General features: G+C 29.4%; 2 protein-coding genes across 3 annotated transcripts in view; one reads left to right on the top strand and one right to left on the bottom strand.

Annotated features, from left to right (window-relative positions):
- LOC130672509 (protein roadkill) overlaps positions 1-16,396 on the bottom strand; it is an 84,736-nt gene extending 68,340 nt beyond the window's left edge. The window contains exons 1-2 of one of the 2 annotated variants that reach the window (XM_057477144.1): positions 16,215-16,396; positions 15,494-15,546 (exon numbers count right to left, since the gene is read on the bottom strand). In XM_057477144.1, the coding sequence (XP_057333127.1) occupies positions 15,494-15,501 (8 nt within the window). In that variant the 5' untranslated portion in view covers positions 15,502-15,546; positions 16,215-16,396. Of the gene's footprint in view, positions 1-15,493; positions 15,547-16,021; positions 16,041-16,214 lie in introns of those variants that run through there. The other variant, XM_057477145.1, reaches the window with a different exon arrangement.
- Positions 16,397-17,015: 619 nt separating this feature from the next.
- Positions 17,016-19,829, top strand: LOC130670904 (origin recognition complex subunit 2). Its single transcript, XM_057474521.1, has 4 exons — positions 17,016-17,188; positions 17,314-17,894; positions 17,974-18,188; positions 18,904-19,829. Exons 1-4 carry the CDS (start codon positions 17,098-17,100, stop codon positions 19,712-19,714), a joined length of 1,698 nt encoding a protein of 565 aa, XP_057330504.1. The 5' UTR covers positions 17,016-17,097; the 3' UTR covers positions 19,715-19,829.
- Positions 19,830-20,063: the final 234 nt, after the last annotated feature.

The following is a 20,063-nucleotide window of genomic DNA, read 5'->3' as shown; positions in this document are numbered from 1 at the left end:
CGTCTTTCTCGTGGCAGCTATAGTTTATATTTATGAAATCATGACTACGCTGAAAATTTCAGCCCAAAATTAAAATATTTAAACGTCGCTCAAGAATTTTTAATGTTTTCGAGTACTGTCTCTTGAATGTTTTCGAGCGACCCTTGAATATTAATAATAAAGCTTCTCAATTTTTTTACCATCAATTTGTATCATAATGAATAAAAATACAACCCGAGATATATAAATAATAAGTTATTTACATACTTTTTTATTTTTTAATTCAATTTTTCGGTTTTTTTGCTTATTCAAAACTTACCTAATTTCATTATTTAAGACTGTCCTGTATATTTTCGGTTGTGCAAAAGTTATATTTAAGTGAAATGACAATAATTGAGTTATAAAAAAATACAAAATCTAATTCAAAGTATTAGTTACATATTATCAGTTAATATTCAAAATTCTTGAGCGCCGTTTAAATATTTTAATTTTGGGCTCAAATTTTCAGCGTAGTCATGATTTCATAAATACAAACTATAGCTGCCACGAGAAAGAAGACATTGAAAACAAAAAAATCTGAATTTCGATCATTTTTGATATTTTCAAAATTCGTGAGCGACCTCTTGAAAATTTTTTATCGAGCTGATTTTTGGAGTAGCCTCTTAAAACATCTTAAACCAACAAATTTTCATAAGAGACTCGAAAAAAAAAAATAGTCGGTTTTTTTGGGCCACCCTAATATAGGGGAGGGTGGGGCAGAGCGGCCCCCCTGAAATTTTGACCAAAAAAAAATTTTTTTTTTTTTCGCCTAATTACTATAAATACGATATGTTTGCGCATTTTTACCCCTACGCATGACATTTGGGGCAAAATGGACAAGCCCAAAATTTTGAAAAAGTGATTTTTTCATGTTTTTATCGTCAAATTAAAAAAAAATTATCACAATTCCACATTTCTAGCCCTACGCATAACACCTGGGGCAAAATGGACCAGCCGAAACTTCCGAAAAAATTATTTTTTCATATTTTTCGGCCGTTTCTCGATGTAAGAGGCAAATTTGGTCACTAAAAATTTATAAAAATAAATTTTTTTTTTTAGTTGATAAATTTTTGAAATAAAGTAAAACTATAGAATTGTTTTTTTTTTTATTAAATAACAATTAGTAATTAAGGTAAACGATAGTGAACGATTTGTTACACCTAAAAAAATTTTTTTTGAGTAACATAAAACTAAAAATAGTTGTCAAGAGAAAGAAATACATTCTTAATGATGAAAACAATTTAAAAAAACAAAAAAACGAAAAAAAAAATTTGTTTATCACTTTTTGGAGGGGGGCCGCTCTGCCCCACAAAAAAAAAATTTTTTTTTTCAGAATTTTGGCAAAATGTCCATAAATTTGTTCGAAATAGGAAAAAAGTAAAGTGATCTTATGGTTCAAAGCCCGCTCTGCCCCACCCTCCCCTATATATATATATTTCATATATAATATAAACTAACACTGAATCCAGGAGCTAAACAATAACAATAACATCGCGGCTAAATGCTGACGTGCACTGAGCGATCAACCGAACGAACCAACACATCTGTGTCATTGCAACTTTACGTTTCGTATGTAATGCATTTAGGTATTGTGATGTTTGTGATGTTGCATGTAGCGTTAACGATTTATCTATGTGTGTGTGTGTGTAGGTGTTTCATTGTTGTATAGTTTATAGATTGTGGAGATCATTTGTATGAATTCAACACTCGACAAAATGTTCGCCAACGCGAGATTCCAAATGCCAGGGAATAATAATAACATATACTTGTATATATGTACAATAGCTTTCCTCATGTTAAATTGGGATTTACGGGTCATATGAGTTAGTATTAAGCTTACGATTGCTATTCTGATTACAATAATTGCTTTAACATTTGTTTATGCACGTGATTTATGGATAAAGTGCCACAAATTGGGACAACGTATGCAATCCATTAAAATTTGTGTTACAATTTTTTTTACTACATACTAATTTTGATTTTTAAATTTTGGCGGGAAAAATTTGCTGGTTTATTTTGATACTCGTCTGATTGATGGAAATTTTGATGATAAAATATGACTTTGATATGTGAATTCGTTACTGGTCTCGAGATATCGGGGTCGTGAAAAAAATTAAATTTTCAAGTTCGCGTGTTCGAGTCCATATCGCGGTAATAAATAAATTTTTTTGAAAAATAAAAAAATTGAAATTTAACTCAATAAGTTATTATTAATAAAAAAGTACTAAATATTAATCACTTTAAAATAATAAATTGCTTAATTTTACCTCGATTATATATTTACTTAAGTACAAAAAAAATTTTTAATAAATTTGCTTCCGTTTAATTTAAAAAGTAAATCATAAGTTTTTTTTTTGAGGAATCGTAATAAAGAAAAAAATTAGCATAGCCAAGGGCATGAATTGATGATTAGAAGTTAATAAAACCAGGTTAGGAGAATGCCGTTATTTTGATTTCACAATGGATCAATTGCTGGCTCAACTTGTTCTCTCTTTTTCACTTAATATCTCGCGTCTGGCTCGATCTCGGTCTCTCTCATAAATAACCTCTTGCTGTCTTTCTCTCAGAGGTGAAAGGTGGGCGGAAGGTCGGGAGAACACATCCCAGGAGTTCCGAGACGATGAGTAATGATAATGTAAATTAAAATATAAATATATAAAAAATGATATCAAACTGGACTTGTTCGACACGCACACCTCTAACAAATTTATTATCATTATCAATTCTGTTAAAATAAATGATAGCATATCTGATAGCTTTATCTCACTTTGACAATTTAATTCAATGAAAATAAATAATTAATATTAATTTATAATCTTCCGATAGCGTAATTGATCGAGGTCGGATTGATGATTTTTTTAAACCGACACACCCTTCCCGCCCCCGCACATATATATTAATATAAATATATTTTATTTATACACTTATATGTCAGTATGATCAACGATTGCACTGTTATCTTATCCGTGAGGGTAATTAAGGACGAGTAATTAAGATCGACTGAGTTCAACTCAAGAGAATAAGAGCTAAGACGTGCGGCCCAGAACATGTTCATTTTATTTAAAACTCTTCTCTATCTCATCTATTACTTTTTCTTATCAGTATTCCACACACTAGATACATTCATAGTCTGATAAAAAATTTTAAAAAAATTATTAATTTCGCGGAAAAAAATTTTTGATTAATTACATTATTCAAAAATTTAGGGGAAGGGGGCAAAACGGGGTACCCCCAAAATTTGATAAAAAAAAATTTGTATTTTAAATGGTTTTTAAACATTCCAAAATCACTTCTGTAAATATAATTGAGCGTTACTTTGAATTTTTTTTGGTAAACTTTTTCAAAAATCAATTGTCAGTTGAAAAATATTAATGACGTTTGTTTTTTGATAAAAACTATAAAAAATTTTTTTTCTTCTTTTGTATCCAATAAACATGTAAAATATAATTTTTCTTCATGTAAATTGCTTACAAAAAAATTAAACTTAATCAAATTCGTTTAAAATCCCAAAATTTTTTTTTTTTTACCTTTTTTAGGGGGTCCCCCCTTTGCCCGAAGAAATGAAAAATTTTTTTTTTTTTTTAAAAAAGATTTATCGTATTTGAGTCCTCGAAAACTTGGTATTTCCTCAAGTACCCCTTATGCCCCCCCCCCCCCCCCCTCCTCTATATTAAGATTTTTTTTTGTGATTTAGTTGAAGCAGAGAATAGCGACGTGAAAAATTTAAACGAAAATAAGATAAAGAATAAAATAATAATTATCCTTGCTAATGAGGTCGATATGTAAATTAAAAATAATTTTTGAATAAAAATAAAAATATTAATATCATTGGTCAAGATATTTACCAAGCTAGCAATAATACATTGTTGTGAAACGTACATACGCCACTTTCACTATCGCGGCCATGTTTCATAACTGTTATTATCGAGGACATAGGTGTATATATATATATACATATATATATGTGCGTGTGTATATCAGAAGAGTAAGAGAGATCGTTAAAAGAGAGAAACTTCTGCCCTCGACATACAGAAATCTATAGATATATACATATATATACATATATGGGGAAGTGGTGAAGTGGAAGTAGGCAGCCATTATAATTCACCCCTCGATTTCATGCGGGCCTACTCCAGCATTAATACCACAGAGCCCATTTTATCAACCCCTCATAAAAAATTTATAAAACATAAATATATAAAAGTTTATTGTCTGCAATAATATTTAAATCTCCATGTTATAGAAGTGACCTATTAATTAAACAACGAAACCCGAATTTCCATCAATCATTAATTATTTATTTATGTAACAAAACGAGGCTGAAAAAATACCGAGCATAGAAAACGGTTACTTGTTACTTAGTAATATATATCAACCGTAGCAATTCATTTCACGGTGTTTATAAACACATCTGCAACTCTTCAATCCGTTTATTATAAATATATCTACATATACTTAAATATATGTGCATTAACATGTATATAAATTTATACTTGAATATAATTTCAGGGCTAATCACTAAATTTATCGTAATTGCCTTGAGCACACCATATGTACATATATATATATATATAGATATATATATATGAACTGAGAGCATATATTAACTGAATGATAAATAAATATGAAAATAAAAGTAAATAACGACCCGAGAGTCTAAGAATTGTCGTTAGCATGTTATAATAATAATTTAAATGCACACCATTAAGGTGTGCATTTAAATCGGAAGCCAGTAATTCAACCGATCGAGGCTTTACTTGGGAGTTTAGTTTTATATGTGGACATAAATGCCGCTTTTTTAATTCCGTATAACCGAGAACGTCAGAAATTAAATATAAAGTCAGACGACTTCATTCATTTAACGTCACCGAGTGCGTTGAGATGTGAATCATTCGCCGCGTATGTATTTGTCGAGTCGACTCACATCACGATGCTGTATAAAATATGTCGTATAAAAAGTTATTTATTATCTTTTATACTCATTCACTTGGCATAATAGAAGTGGTATGAGACAAATGCATTTCACACATGTCTGAGAATGGTGTGTGTTGGTGTGAAACATGAGATTTACATAATTCTACGACGTTACATTACGTTCCAACGATCCTTATAGTTCTTCAGCGGTACTCGTACTTGATGTACTTTAGAACCGGAGTATGGAACGCGAGTATGTGGATGTTTATATGTGAATGTGTGTAGAGAATGCATGTGTCTGTCCATCGTATGCTGAAAATGTCATGTACGCGGTGGTTTATACACAGAGACTATTTTACTGCGGTAACCAGGAACACCACCACCACCCACATTCTCAAATGTGAACTGTGATGTATGAAATTTCAATGGAATTCACTCTACTCCCTGCTAACTGTCTCTATCTTGTCAACTGATAAGTTTCACTAGACATTTCACTAGCTTTATAAATCTTTTATTTATATTGTATAGAAATTTGAATCCCATTTCACACTAAAAAAAATTTTTTGAATTTTCAAAGATTGTATATAACGCAATAAACACATACATTTGTGCTTGAAATTTCATTACTACACTGTAAAAAATTCGCGGAGTGAATGCGGATTAAATCCGGAGTAAATGCGGAGTGAATGAATTTTTAATTATTCACTCCGCAGGGAAGTTTTCGCGGAGTAGATAATTTTTTATTGATTTAATCCCTCCGGAGTTAAATTCACTCCGGAGCGGAGTTTTGAAAATATTATTAATAAAAAATTGCTCCACTCAATAAAATCGAAGTAAAAACTCGCATATCACATTATTGATCAGCTGATACGCACACACATACACACACATATTTAGACACACACGCACACATTTGCACACACACATACACACACACAGTGTTTAGCAGTTTAATATTAATTAATATAAATTTATTTAAGTATTAAAACTCCGGACTGGAGTGAATTGGGAGTGAAATAAAATCCGCGTCACTCCGAGATCACTCCGCTAAAAAAAAACTCCCAATTCACTCCGCATTCGGAGTGATTTTTTTTAAACTCTGGAACTCCGAGTAGCGGAGTGAATGCGGAGTGAACTCGGATTTAATTTCACTCCGAATTCACTCCGGGTTTTTTACAGTGTAATTTCATATAGAATTTAAAATACACGTTTTTGAATTTTCAAATACTTTTTTTTTGAATTTTCAAATAAGTATCATGAAATTTCAAATAGAATTATTAAAATTCAATATATGTTTTAGAATTTTCAATACTTGCTTTGAAAATTTAAAAATCAAGTATAAATTTTAAGTACATTTATTAAAATTCATATTTTTTTTCTTAATTTTGAATACCAGCTTGATTATTAAATTACGTATATTAAATTTAAAGCTTTTTTTATTGAAAATTCAATTCCTTTTGTAATGTAATTTTCAAATTATTTTTAACAGTGCAAAAATTTTTTCAAAAAATTTTACTAAAAATTAATTTCACGAGTTTTTCATAAAATTTAAATCTTAACTTGGCTTTGAAAAATTCAAATTTCTACTGAAATCAAATTTAAAACCAAAATTTTATTAAAACTCGCAGTGAAAGTTTATATGATTTATTTCCGTCTGCAAATCGTTAATTATTGGTGAATAATAGTAGTAAAAAGTGTTAGATAAAGAGTACATTAACGGAAATCCGGTGGATGTAGTGTCTGACGAATAGCGAATAAGAGCAAGAACAAAGCGAGGAAAGCACGAGGGTGAGTCTTGAGCAAAGGCTCCAAATATGTCCAACGACGTTGTCTCGGAGATATTTAATATGCCTAGGGTGAGGTTGAATTTCTTGCGACTACGCTTTTACGGTCTACAACATGCTTCGGGCATAAATATAACACTTCGGAAGCTTTGCAAGTCTCCAGGCATTCTTCCTCTTCTCTTCACTCCTTTCCCTCTACTCCTATCCTCCGTATTTGTACTCATCCAGTCATCCACTCCGTCTATTCCTGCTACACCGTCCTCAGGGATTCGGCCAACTAGCGAGTAATGATAAAAACACCGTGCCGAGGATAAACCAACGATAAAACACTCCACCAGAGCCAAAATATAAATTAAAAGCTAAAGCAAACAAACCCGTCATTTGTTTAAACAAAAATTACATACCAGACTCTTTATTTGTTTATAATTATAATTATAAATTAATGCTCATGGATTTTAAAAAGTTTATGTATGCAAATTAAAATAAATATAAACTTAACGGAACACGACCTTCTCAAATCGTGCGATCAGTTTAAAAGAGCAGAGGTTGCACCGTATCTAGAGCGCAGCTCATGGATAAAGATCTGTGTCAAATCGAACCGATGGATGTTTTTATTTTTTTATTTATCATTATTATTATTTATTTCTCACTCCATTTTCTTAATGTACTCGTGCCAGTTTGGCTCCAAAAAATTTGATTTTTTTTTCACTCTTTTCCTGGGAGAAATTAGCGTATGATAAAAAAACCCGCCAAATTTTTAAAAATTTGAAATTTAAAAAAAACGAGTTTTTTCTATTACAGCCAATGTCATACTGTCCTAGAAATATGATGATACTGAAGTAAGCAAACGTCTAATAATTTTTGGAGTTTATTTTAGACAGTAAATTATAGAAAAAAAAAAATTTGAAAAAATTGCACCTGTAGTTTTTTTAATTTTCTACATGTGCATATTTTTAGTTTTTATTTTTTTGTAATTTATTTGTTGAAAAAAAAAATCTTAAAATTTTCAATTGTCTGCTAACTTATGATACTGAAGTTAGCCGATGTCTAATAATTTTTGGATTTGTTTTTCAAAACGATAATTTATAAAAAAAAATATTTGGAAAAATTGCACCTATAGATTTTTTAATTCTCTACATGTGCATTTTTTTCATTTTTTTTTTTTGTCATTGATTTGTTTGAAAAAAAAATCCGAAAATTTTTAATTGTCTGTTAACTTCAGGATCATAGAAATATGGAGTTTTGACGGCTGCTCAAAAATATCAAAATTTTGAAAACCAAAATTCTTGCACGTTTTCTCAAATTTTGAATTGAAAATTTTCAAATAATTTATTTTCTATCTAGTAAAATTTGTTGAAGGAAAGAAAAATTTTACAAATCATTGATCTAGACTTGGTAGTTTTTTTTTTCTATACCAACTTTCCAAGTGTATTTTTTTTGAGTCATCCTATTACATACATTTTATTTTCTTCATACATCTCCATCTACTCCACTGTCTCTCACTCTCTATTTTATATTCTCACGTTAATTTAAATCACCAAGATCCCATTATACTCGGACCCGAGTCTCTCAACTCTTTCTTATATTATTCTCAGACCACACTTTTATGTTTCGTTAACTCTATTATCAACTCGATAGAAATATGTATACATATATATGAAAAAAAAAGATGTCAGCCAGCCAAGGACACCTCGGCGAGACGGTACGTTTCGACAACCTTCAGATTTTTTCTTCCCCCGAAAAAAATTTCGCTTTGAAGATTTCGGTATAGGAATCTGCTTTCTCCGAGTAAAAAAAACTTCAAATTTATTTTTACGCCTTGACGCTGAATTTCACTTCTCTTCATTTTTAAATTTAAATCCCCGGATAATTAATTTTCCAAATAAAAAAAAATACTCTGACGGCTTAAAATTTCGATGAGTTGTTGAATTAAATAAAACCGAATAAAATGTCAATTAAACCGAAGCCATTCATGTATCAGTCGAGAGTACACGACCTCGATTTAGGCAAATGCGGAAATGAGAACCCAGGAACCCGGGTCTGTATGCAAATCCAATGGAACTAGTGTGTACCGTAATCTCGTTACAGGGCCGTGAACTCATGGAGGCATTTACGTATTAAATAATATGTCCGTATTCAGACTATTTATTATCATCCATAATATTTTTCCTCCTAAAACTTTTATCAGTTTTTACTCCAAACCAGAAACTCGGTACTTTATTTAATTTAATAATTTTACCGGTCACTCGAATTAAATCAGAGCCCGTCCGCGGTGAGGAACAGGACAATGTAAAAAAAATAACAATGATACAATAAAAAAAAATATATATTAAATTCAAAGTAAGCGTAAAGTGTATCATTGCACACTCTATTTGTTAACGCGGTCTTTTTGAAAGGAGAATGAGCAATTGCTTTTTAAAAATATTTATTGTCAACGTACGGGGAAATTATTTATACCGATTGATAAATAATAAAGTGTATTTGGTATTGATTGATGATACGTATGGTAAACACTCTTTAGATTAACTAAATTTAACGGTGATAAAATTTAAATATAAAAATAAATAAACCCGTGGCATGGAAGTGATGTTGATAGAAAGAACCCTGACACGTCAGTAATGACCCGGATTAATTTTGTGACGTTTAAAATAAAAACGAGCAGCCGTGATAACCGAAGGGGGAATTCACTCCTCATATATATACACATATATATATATATATATTTAGTAAAGGGCTGTTTGCTATCTATCCCTTTGTTACAAAAGCCTGTCACGCGATCGATTATTGTGACACATCCGCGTCAAACATTTCTATATTTTTTTTTTTTTTATAAATATATATGTATATATATATGTATATGTATTTATAGATGTATGTGATATTGCTTTTCTTTATTTTTATTTTTGTTTATATAATGGATGTGGTTTTATTATTTCTAGGGTACTGTATTTTTTTGTATTTTTATATATATTTTATAGCAATTTAAAAATATATGGTCAATCTTATTACATGAAAAAGGAATCGATGAATTCAGATCAGCGGATATTTACATTTGATTCTTTTGAATTATAAAGATCTCGAGGTCATACTCGATATCCAACTTTTCATTAGTTTCTCTTTCATCTTTTTCATGTCAATTTTTTTATTTTTAAATTTCTTTTTTTTTATTATAACTTTTAATGGAACGAATTTCTTTTTCTTTTATAAATAATAATAAAAATAAATGTTGTAATTAATATTTTTAAAAAAGAAAAAAAAATTTGGAGTATTCTTATAAATAACTAGCGACCTATTGATTTTATCGGAAAAATCATCTGAACCTTTTCGATAGAGAATTCAAAAATCTACAAAAAAGGTCTCTTAGACTTTTTTCATATTTTCATTTTCTGAGCCAGAAAATAACTTCAAAGCTATTGGTTGCTCAACTAAGAAATTAAAACAACATTTTCTACAGGCCCAGTGGCTAAAATATCAATTTTTCAAAAAAAGGTAATGAGACCTTTATTGTAGAGAATTTCACACTCTTCAAAAAAGGTCTGATTGACTTTCCCTAAATTTTCAATATTTAATCCGTAATTTCAAAATTTTCCTAGGAATGCTCCAAATAATCATTTTTTTTGTCAAATAAAAACGAGTAAATTTCTTTTTTAATTATCGTAATAAAAAATTTTCTTTTTTTCTATAAAAAAAATATGGGTTGATATTTAATATTTAATATGATATTTTTTTGCCGAGCGGAAATAAATGAGAAGATACGTATATAGTAATATAATATGTACTGTATTGTGTACACACACATTTACATATATACATATATATATTTATATAAATATATATATATAAAATAATAACGAGAAAAGGAATGAATGAGTAGTAAGCAACCGCTCTCTCGAATCCTTGTCTTACTTTCGAGCGAATGTGTGCGCCCGCGCGTCGTATCACTCGACCGGGGCAAACGTTCTTGTAACACATTTTAGAGGACCCAGATATACAATGTATACGCTGCTTCTCCATGACCGAAGACATATCCGGGGGACCTCGATCGGATCAACTTCTCTCTTCCTTTATATTACTTTTTTTATTCTACCTCAAATAAAACTCTCTTGTCACCGCTCATACCCATACCCATACCCATACATACTCGACTCACCTCATGGCTCATACCTGAGGTAGCACTCCCACTATATGGGATAGACAACGCTTTATATTATTTAAATAATAATAGACTTTCGTGTTAAGTTATTTTTCGTGCCGCTACAACTCTGGGCTGTTACGATCTGATCGTAATGCCACAATCCGCGATCTCTGTAACATTTACCATTGCACGGATATATATATATATTTACTAATACTAGTAGTGATACTATTACTATCACTGTATGTATAATATCACTCGGTCGCGGTACTCGACGGGCTGCAGTAACGCCAGTTATTTATTTTTTTTTCTCGTAAGAAAGACCGAGAGAAAAGAGAGTTCCCTTAAAGTCACGCGGATTTCACTTTTGTCAAGACATACCGATTTCACTAGTTGATTTGCCGTGAACCAACTAATTGTTAAATATCACGTTCTTTTATACTCAATTTATAGTCAATCGTTACTTTTTTTTAAACTTCCCGCTATTAAAGGCGCCGATTTTTGAAAAGTTAGACATTTGATCCGATTCAAAATTACTTTTACTCCTCAGTTCAATTACTTGTTTAGGTCTGCATTAACATGCGCACCAGATGTCTAATAATGCTATCGATTTTTTTAATTATGAGTATCGATTTTCTATAGAATTTCTTAGAAAGCGATCCTGACCAAAACTATGGCGTCGATTGGATGGTTGTAGTCTTCGGGGTACGAAATGAGTCTTTTGAGAAAATTCTAGATCATAGAAGTGTGGAAAAAAAATTTTCAAAAAGATTTTCAAAAAATTCGGGCAGTAATTATTTTTTTACACGGAGTTTATTTTATTTTTGCATTTTTGAAAAGAAAATATTAATATTAAAAAAACTTATTTGCTGATTATTTTTTCAAAAAAATAAACCGCGATATTTATTTCAGATTTTTGGACGTTTTAAAATAATTACTCAAATTTCTTATAATTTACAAATATTTTGAACGGTTTTAAAAATTTTTTTTTTAGACCAAATGCTCTATTATAAAGCGCGCATTTCAAAGTTTCCAAAACACTGCCTAAATTTAATTTATGCATGGAAATTTTTCACAGGCGATTTAATCGAGAGGACATCCCTTAACTTGGAAACTTAAATCAAAATGTCGGGCTATCGATTCGAATTCAAATATCGGCTAAGAATAAACAAATAATGATTTCCCAAAATAGCCAGAAGGAATTCTATTTCAATCGTCAGTCGAGAAAAAAATTCTGTCCATAAATAAAAAAATCCTTGATCCAATAAGAAAACGAACCTCAATCGAAATCGACGGGACTTTCAATTAATTATCAACATCCTAAAAATACTCAGCTTATTTTTTTCCGCCTTTGGGTTTCCAAAAATAACTTTCGTAGCCTATCTATGAACTTCTCATCCCCTATTTTTTTTGGACTCCCATCAGTTTCTTGTAGAATCAAAAATACCCGAAATTATTTATAAAAAATTCAATTTTCGTTATTGCTGTTAACTTTCGCTGTTCAAAAATAAAATTACCTACAGCCAATCAAAAAGATTTGCCGCCCATTATCAATCGAGACCGATAATGCAGGAAAATAATGAAATCGGTGAATAATAAAAAGCAAAAATAAATATAAATTCAAAGCGATTATAAATATTTGCCTGAACTTGACATCAATAATTGTTATTTTATAAATAATAATAATAAATAATTGAATTTAGAAAATGTATGCCACCAATAAATTTATTGTGTCCTATTAATAATTATAAAACTTACTTAATATTTAAGTTGGTGGGAGCAATTACGCAAAGTGGATTATTACGTTATGTTTAGTCTGTAACCTCGTAATAAACTCATGTTCAATGTAAATTTTAATAAAATCTACAAACACTAAACATTCAAATAAATTAAATAAATATTTAACTTTATTTAATAATAAAAATACTGTTCATTTTTAACTTTACTCTTATAATTCATTAATTACTCAATAAATTAATTGATTGACAAATACATTTTTTTTAAACTTTACAACATAATTAAATATGATACTGAAGTTACTCGACGTTCAATAATTTTTGGTTTCTTTTTTAAACAATAAATTATGAAAAAAAAAATATTTGAAAAAATTGCACCTATAGTTTTTTCAATTTTCTACATGTGCATTTTTTGATTTTTTTTTTTTTTTGAAATTTATTTGTTGAAAAAAGAAGTCCAAATATTTTAAATTGTCTGCTAACTTCAGGATCAAAGTTAGCTGACGTCCAATAATTTTTGGATTTTGTTTTAAACAATAAATTATGAAAAAAAAAATATTTGAAAAAATTGCACCTATAGTTTTTTTAATTTTCTACATGTGCATTTTTTTATTTAAGTTTTTTTGTAATTTATTTGTTGAAAAAAGAAGTCCAAATATTTTAAATTGTCTGGTAACTTCAGGATCAAAGTTAGCTGACGTCCAATAATTTTTGGATTTTGTTTTAAACAATAAATCATAAAAAAAAAAAATATTTGAAAAAAATGCACCTATAGTTTTTTCAATTTTCTACATGTGCATTTTTTTATTTTTATTTTTTTTGTAATTTATTTGTTGAAAAAAGAAATCCAAATATTTTGAATTGTCTGATAACTTCAGGATCAAAGTTAGCTGACGTCCAATAATTTTTGGATTCTGTTTTAAACAATAAATTATGAAAAAAAAAATATTTGAAAAAAATGCACCTATAGTTTTTTCAATTTCCTACATGTGCATTTTTTTATTTTATTTTTTTTTTTAAATTAAGTCATTGAAAACAAAATTAGAAAATTTTTAACTGTGCAAACTTCGCGATCATAATTAAATTGTTTAATTTTCAAATTGCGCGTCGACGTTAAAAATATTTATATATTTTTGAAATTAAATTACCATGTCTGAGAAATTCAATAGTGTCTTGGAAGCCCGACAGTAATGTAATAACTAATAATATTACTGAGAATATTCTCGCAAACCCAAGGTACTAATGGAATTTAATTGGGTAATAGAAGGTTTGAAATGAAATTTAAATTTCCAGTATAAAAAAATTATAAGTTTTGTAAATGGGTTTAGTTGATAGTCAACGCTGCCGATGGGCGTGAGGAAATTTTTAGTCGGTAGTAAAGTAAATAATAATGAAGGTGATAGTACATGATGACATTTGTCATGGGTTTTATTATGTGAACTTAGATAGAGTAACTTGTTTGGTTAGTTGGTAACGATAAAAAATAATAATTAAATACATTATTCATGCGTCAGATTAAACGTCACTTCCGCGTGTTTATTAAACGCTTGGATTTGCTTTTAATTTTAACTTTAAGTTGTCAAGGTTACGAAAATCATTTTTTTTTATTAACCTTCGTAATAATTTTATAAATGGTATTTAAATGTTTACGGATAATTTATAATATAAAAAAAATATGGAAGTTTTGTGTATGATGTATAGTCTATAAAAAATATTTTATGTGGCCGTAAAAATTAATCGGAAATTAATTCGTTATTTTTTTATGAATTTGAACTTTAAAATTTTTTTTACGGAAATTTGTAAATTTACTCAATTATTTTTTTTTTTCCATACTAAAGTTCGGAACAGAAATTTTTTTGAATAATTATAATTTAAAAATTTAATGATCTTATTTTTTTGAATTTTTTGATGATACTGAAGTTAGCCGACGTCTGATAGATTTTGGATTTTTTTTAAAATAATAAATTGTAAAAAAAAAAATATTTGAAAAAATTGCACCTGTAGTTTATTAAATTTTCTACGTGTGCATATTTTTAGTTTTTTTTTTTTTTTTTAATTTATTTGTTAAAAAAAAATCCGAAAATTACTGTCTGCTAACTCCAGGATCGTATTTTTTGTTAAATGTAAAGTAAAAGATTTTGATTTTTTTTTCAATTAAAGAAAATTTGAACTTAAAAAAAAATTTTTGAATAGAAATTTACCGACCATAAATATTTTTTTGAAAATTTAAGTAATAAATTTTTGAATGATCCTGAAGTTAGCAGACAATTAAAAATTTTCGGATTTTTTTTTTCAACAAAACAATTACAAAAAAATGAAAACTAAAAATATGCACATGTAGAAAATTTTAAAAACTACAGGTGCAATTTTTTCAAATTTTTTTTTTTTATAATTTATTGTCTAAAATAAAATCCAAAAATTATTAGACGTCGGCTAACTTCAGTATCATAATTTTTGATATGAGTGTGAATGCAGAGACAAATATAAAATTATAAATAAATAGAGTAAATAATTAAAAAAATAAAATTTTGAAAAAATGCACATTTAGAAAATTAAAAAATTAATAAGTGCATTTTTTTTCAATTTTATTTTTTTAATTATTTACCCTATTTATGTATCATTTTAAATTTGTCTGATGTCTGCTGCATTCACGCTCGGATTTCTGATAATTTTTCAAACTAAAAGACTCTGCCTTCATTACCAAAAATTTATAACCTGGAAAATTAACCTCCGACATTTAAGAAAATCGCGGAAGCCCAAAATATCGTACCCAGGAATCGGTAAATAATAAAAACAAATTTTGTTAACGAACGTGTCCATCATAAATCTTCACGTTCTCATAACAAAGCTTTCAAAAAAAGGATTAAAAAATATGTGATAAATATAAATGTAAATATAAAACTCACCGGAACATAGACAGCTAATTTAACGTGGGTAAAAAATTTCCAATGAAGGTTATCTGCAATAAATTAAAATAAATAATTACTTATGTATATTAAATAATAAACTAACTCACGCTCTATTTTGAGAACGACCTTCTTCAAAAGTCATACGTTAGTTCAAGATAACGTATTACACGTGTACATTTTTTATTTTTTATTTATTTATTCATTTTATAGCTCTGCCAGCACAGGCATCAGTTTCATTTGAATCTCGGCTCATAATTTATTAATTAATTAATTTAAAAAAAAAAAATAAACAAATTAATAAATAGAGCAGCTGAAATATGACCACGTGCTTGATAATAAATATTTATTTTAATTAATTATTTATTTATAATTTTAAATTCCATAAATTAACAATTTTGATAATTAATTTTGAGGATTAAAAATAATCATCAGATTTATTTTGAATCCATGATAAAACACAAAAAAAAGTTTAATTAAATTTTTAGTTATTAATTAATTAATTAATAATAAAAAAAAGTGAATTACCAGCGGAGGTTATGAGCAATAAATTTTGATTGATTTTAAAATTTAAAAATAAAATAAACGATTAATAAAACAATTTAACGACAATTATAAATCAAGGTTATAAAGTTAGTAAGAGAAAAAATATAATGAAATAAAAAAAAAATAAGAGCTATAAAAATTTTAAGGTTGGAGTTGGGGTCGATTGTTTACTTACCAGACAAAAATAATATTCGGACGGAGGTTTAATTTAAATTAACGACACTAATAAATAAAACTGACGATTTACAAACTCTGGCACTAATTATTCCTGACATTTCAATGGTTTTTTTTTTGTTTTATAAATTTTATGTACGCGAGGACCCGGTCATCGTGAGAGCAACATCTGCTTGCTTTTGAATGATGCTCCGGTTTTTCGACTCAAGATGGCGTCACTCTACGATACTTTTTTTTTTTAAATAATAATCATAATAATAACACTAATTATTATTATTACTGTTATTATTTACTCACGTAAGATTTATTTGAACCAAACTTTGATTTTTTTAACCACGAGTTTAATTAATTTGTAAGGATTGTAATTTAAATTTAAAAATGATAAATTTGAAATTCAAAATTCGCGCGCAAGTGTTGTAATTTTTTCAGTAGTAATTAATGGCTGTAGTTTATAAGAATTTTATTTATTAATTTATTACAATCGATTTTGATCGAAAATTTAATTTGGCGGTAAATTTAAAATGAGTTTGAATGTGACAGCCACCAGACAAATTTAAAATTATAAATAAATAGACTAAATAATTAATAAAATAAAATTAAAAAAAAATGCGCTTGTAAAAAATTTAAAAATCTAGTGCATTTTTTGAAAATTGATTTTTATTAATTATTTACTCTATTTATTTATAATTTTAAATTAGTCTGCGACATTCACTCATTAGTTTAAAAACTAAAACAGTAATTAATAAATAACTGACAGCGACCTCTGGCGGCAGATTTGAATTTTTCCCGCGAATGTCTGTATGAAAATATAACCTTTAACATCACACAGCTCACCAGCAATCACAAACATTCTGTACAGTAAATATTTGATAATTATTAAAATAATGACTGATAATAATAATTTACGTCGTTCAAATCGCCCGCGTCGATCCGTTAATTACCTGAGTGAATACGTCGACATTTCACCTGTCAAAAGTTTGTAACTTTTTGTATATTTTCCATTTTTTTCCAAGTAACCTCTTTTGACTTTTCCAACCCACTGCTAATTAATTTTTGAAAATTTTCAAATTAATTTAAATAAATTTACTTAATTTTTTTAGGCCGCGCCAGGTGCAGAAATAAACCAGATGATTCTTCAGATGTCACAGGCAGAGATGAAAAAAATGTATTGAAAGAAGAATTAGAAAAAGAACTCGAAGGAGTTGATGAAGAAGTACAAAAAGCGACAGTTTTGTTTGATGATGAAGACATCAGTGGTAACAAAATCTACGGGTTTCAAACGCCGGTTAAAAAAAACGCGATGACACAGAAAGCGCTGCAGTCACGAACTCCTAGAACACCATCATCGTCAGGGAAAAATCTCATGTCCGTCAGAGTTCTGGCTGAGAAAATAGACCAGCTGAGTCCGACTCGCAAGAGCAAATCTGGTGCCAGGGTTCGGTTTTTCAGCGAGAGCGAGTCTGTGTCTGAAGACAGCGAGTTCGTTCCCAGTGATGACAGCGCTGATGATGATGATGATGAAATCGAATCTGCGGAGGATCATGACGAGTCGGATGCGGAGAATGATGCCGGGAATGTCACGCCTAAAAAAAGTATCAAAGCTGCTGCTAAAAAGATTCAAACCCCCATCACTCCTTGCAGGCGCGGAAGGTCCAAAAGTAATATCGTCTATCGTGATTACGTGGGTTGCATTTTCTTTTAATTATTAATCTTAAGTTGAAGTAGTTAATTATTTTTCAATTGTTCTTGTGGATTTACAGCATCTGAAGACTGACGAATACTTTGTCAGTCAAACGGAGAAGGCGCTCACGTCCGATCACACCCTGGGTAAACTAAAAAACCCGAAGATGGAGGAAGAAAAGCTGCAGGAATTGTTGAAGAATAAAAATTATATTTCAAAACAACATTTGGAAGGCATCCAAGGTCTGATGGACAATTATAGAAATTTATTTCCCATGTGGTATCAAGTACTCGAGTAAGTTATCGTATTTTTTCTACATCTGTAATTTTGCATCCGTTTAAATTGACCTCAAATTATTTAATGCATCAAATTACTCACTTATCTACAATTGATGGGTTATATTTTAATCAGTACTTTAATGCTGATATAGTTGACGATTTTTCTTTTACCCTGATCAGACTCTTGGCTAATCTTTAGTAGAAATTCATTTTCTCATTGAAATAATAAATTTTTTCACAATTCTAATACGAGTGACCCTCAAATTATTATGATACTGAAGTCAGCCGACGTCTAATAATTTTTGGATTTTTTTTAAACAGTAAATTATTTAAAAAAAATATTTGAAAAATTGCACCTGTAGTTTTTAAAATTTTCTACATGTGCATTTTTTTACTTTTTTTTTTTCTTCAAATTTAATTGTTAGAAAAAAAATCAAAAAATTGTTGATCGTCTGTCAATTCATGATCCTGAAGTTAGCAGACAATTAGTAATTTTCGGATTTTTTTTTCACCAAATCAATTACAAAAAAACAAAAACTAAAAATATGCATATGTAGAAAATTTAAAAAACTAAAGGTGCAATTTTTTCAAATATTTTTTTTTTCGGCTTATCGTCTAAAAAAAAAATCCAAAAATTATCAGACGTCTGCTAACTTCAGTATCATGTCAATTTCAGGATCATAAATTAGACACAAAAAAAAATAAAAATGTCTGAATTTTAAATGTTATAGAGAAGGTTACAGTCTATTACTACACGGATTGGGTTCAAAGCGAAATCTAATAAATGATTTTCACAAGGAAATAATATCCGAGCACCCGACGTTAGTAATAAACGGTTTCTTTCCCAGTCTAACGATAAAAGACATCCTCGAAGGAATAATAACCGAGCTATTAGAATTAGAATCCCCCTCGAACATAAACGATTGTTTCGCGATAATCGATAGCGCGATGAAAAAAAATCCCGACGACAGATTGTATTTGCTGGTCCACAACATCGATGGCGTGATGCTGCGGTCGAACAAAGCCCAGGACATGCTCTCACGTCTCGCGGGTATCGGTAACGTAAGAATGGTAGCCTCCGTCGACCACATAAACGCTCCTCTCCTCTGGGACAACGTCAAGCGGGCAAAGTACAATTTCTACTGGTGGGACACGACGACGCTGCTGCCCTACGAGGCCGAGACCTCGTACGAGAGTTCCCTCCTGGTCCAGCGCAGCGGCGCCCTCGCTTTGTCCTCTCTCAGGAACGTCTTTGCGTCGCTGACGTCAAACGCAAAAGCGATTTACATTATTTTGGTAAAGCATCAGATTGAAAATTCAAAGAGCAATTTTTACCCGGGGATGGCCTTCAAGGATTTGTACCGGAGTGCCAGGGAAAGGTTCCTCGTGAGCTCGGACATTGCACTGCGTGCCCAATTGACTGAGTTCCTGGACCACAAGCTCGTTAAAACGAAACGAAATGTCGACGGCGCAGAGTACTTGGACATTCCTCTCGACAATGCGCTGCTCCAGAAATTTGTCGAGGATCAAGATGCCTCTTAATTTTCAAATATTTTTTTTTAATGAAAAAATTATTTTTTCATTTAATACTCATGTAAAATAAAATAATTTCATAATTTTTGTTACTTTTATAATTAAATAAATAAATGATACTGGAGTTAGCAGACGTCCAATGATTTTTAAATTTTTTTAAAACGATAAATTATTAAAAAAAAAATATTTAAAAAAAATGCACTTGTAGTTTTTTAAATTTTCTACAAGTGCATTTTTTTATTTTTTTTTTTTAATTGATTTGTGGAGCAAAAAAAAATCCGAAAATTTTTAATTGCCTGCTAACTTCAGAAATGATCCTGAAGTCAGCAGAAAAAAATTTCCGGATTTTTTTTCAACA

Source organism: Microplitis mediator, chromosome 7, assembly GCF_029852145.1.
Source record: "Microplitis mediator isolate UGA2020A chromosome 7, iyMicMedi2.1, whole genome shotgun sequence".
In the NCBI taxonomy this organism is placed as follows: Eukaryota; Metazoa; Arthropoda; class Insecta; order Hymenoptera; family Braconidae; genus Microplitis; species Microplitis mediator.
Note: the sequence above shows the minus strand (reverse complement) of the source record. Positions and strands in the feature narration are given on the sequence as shown.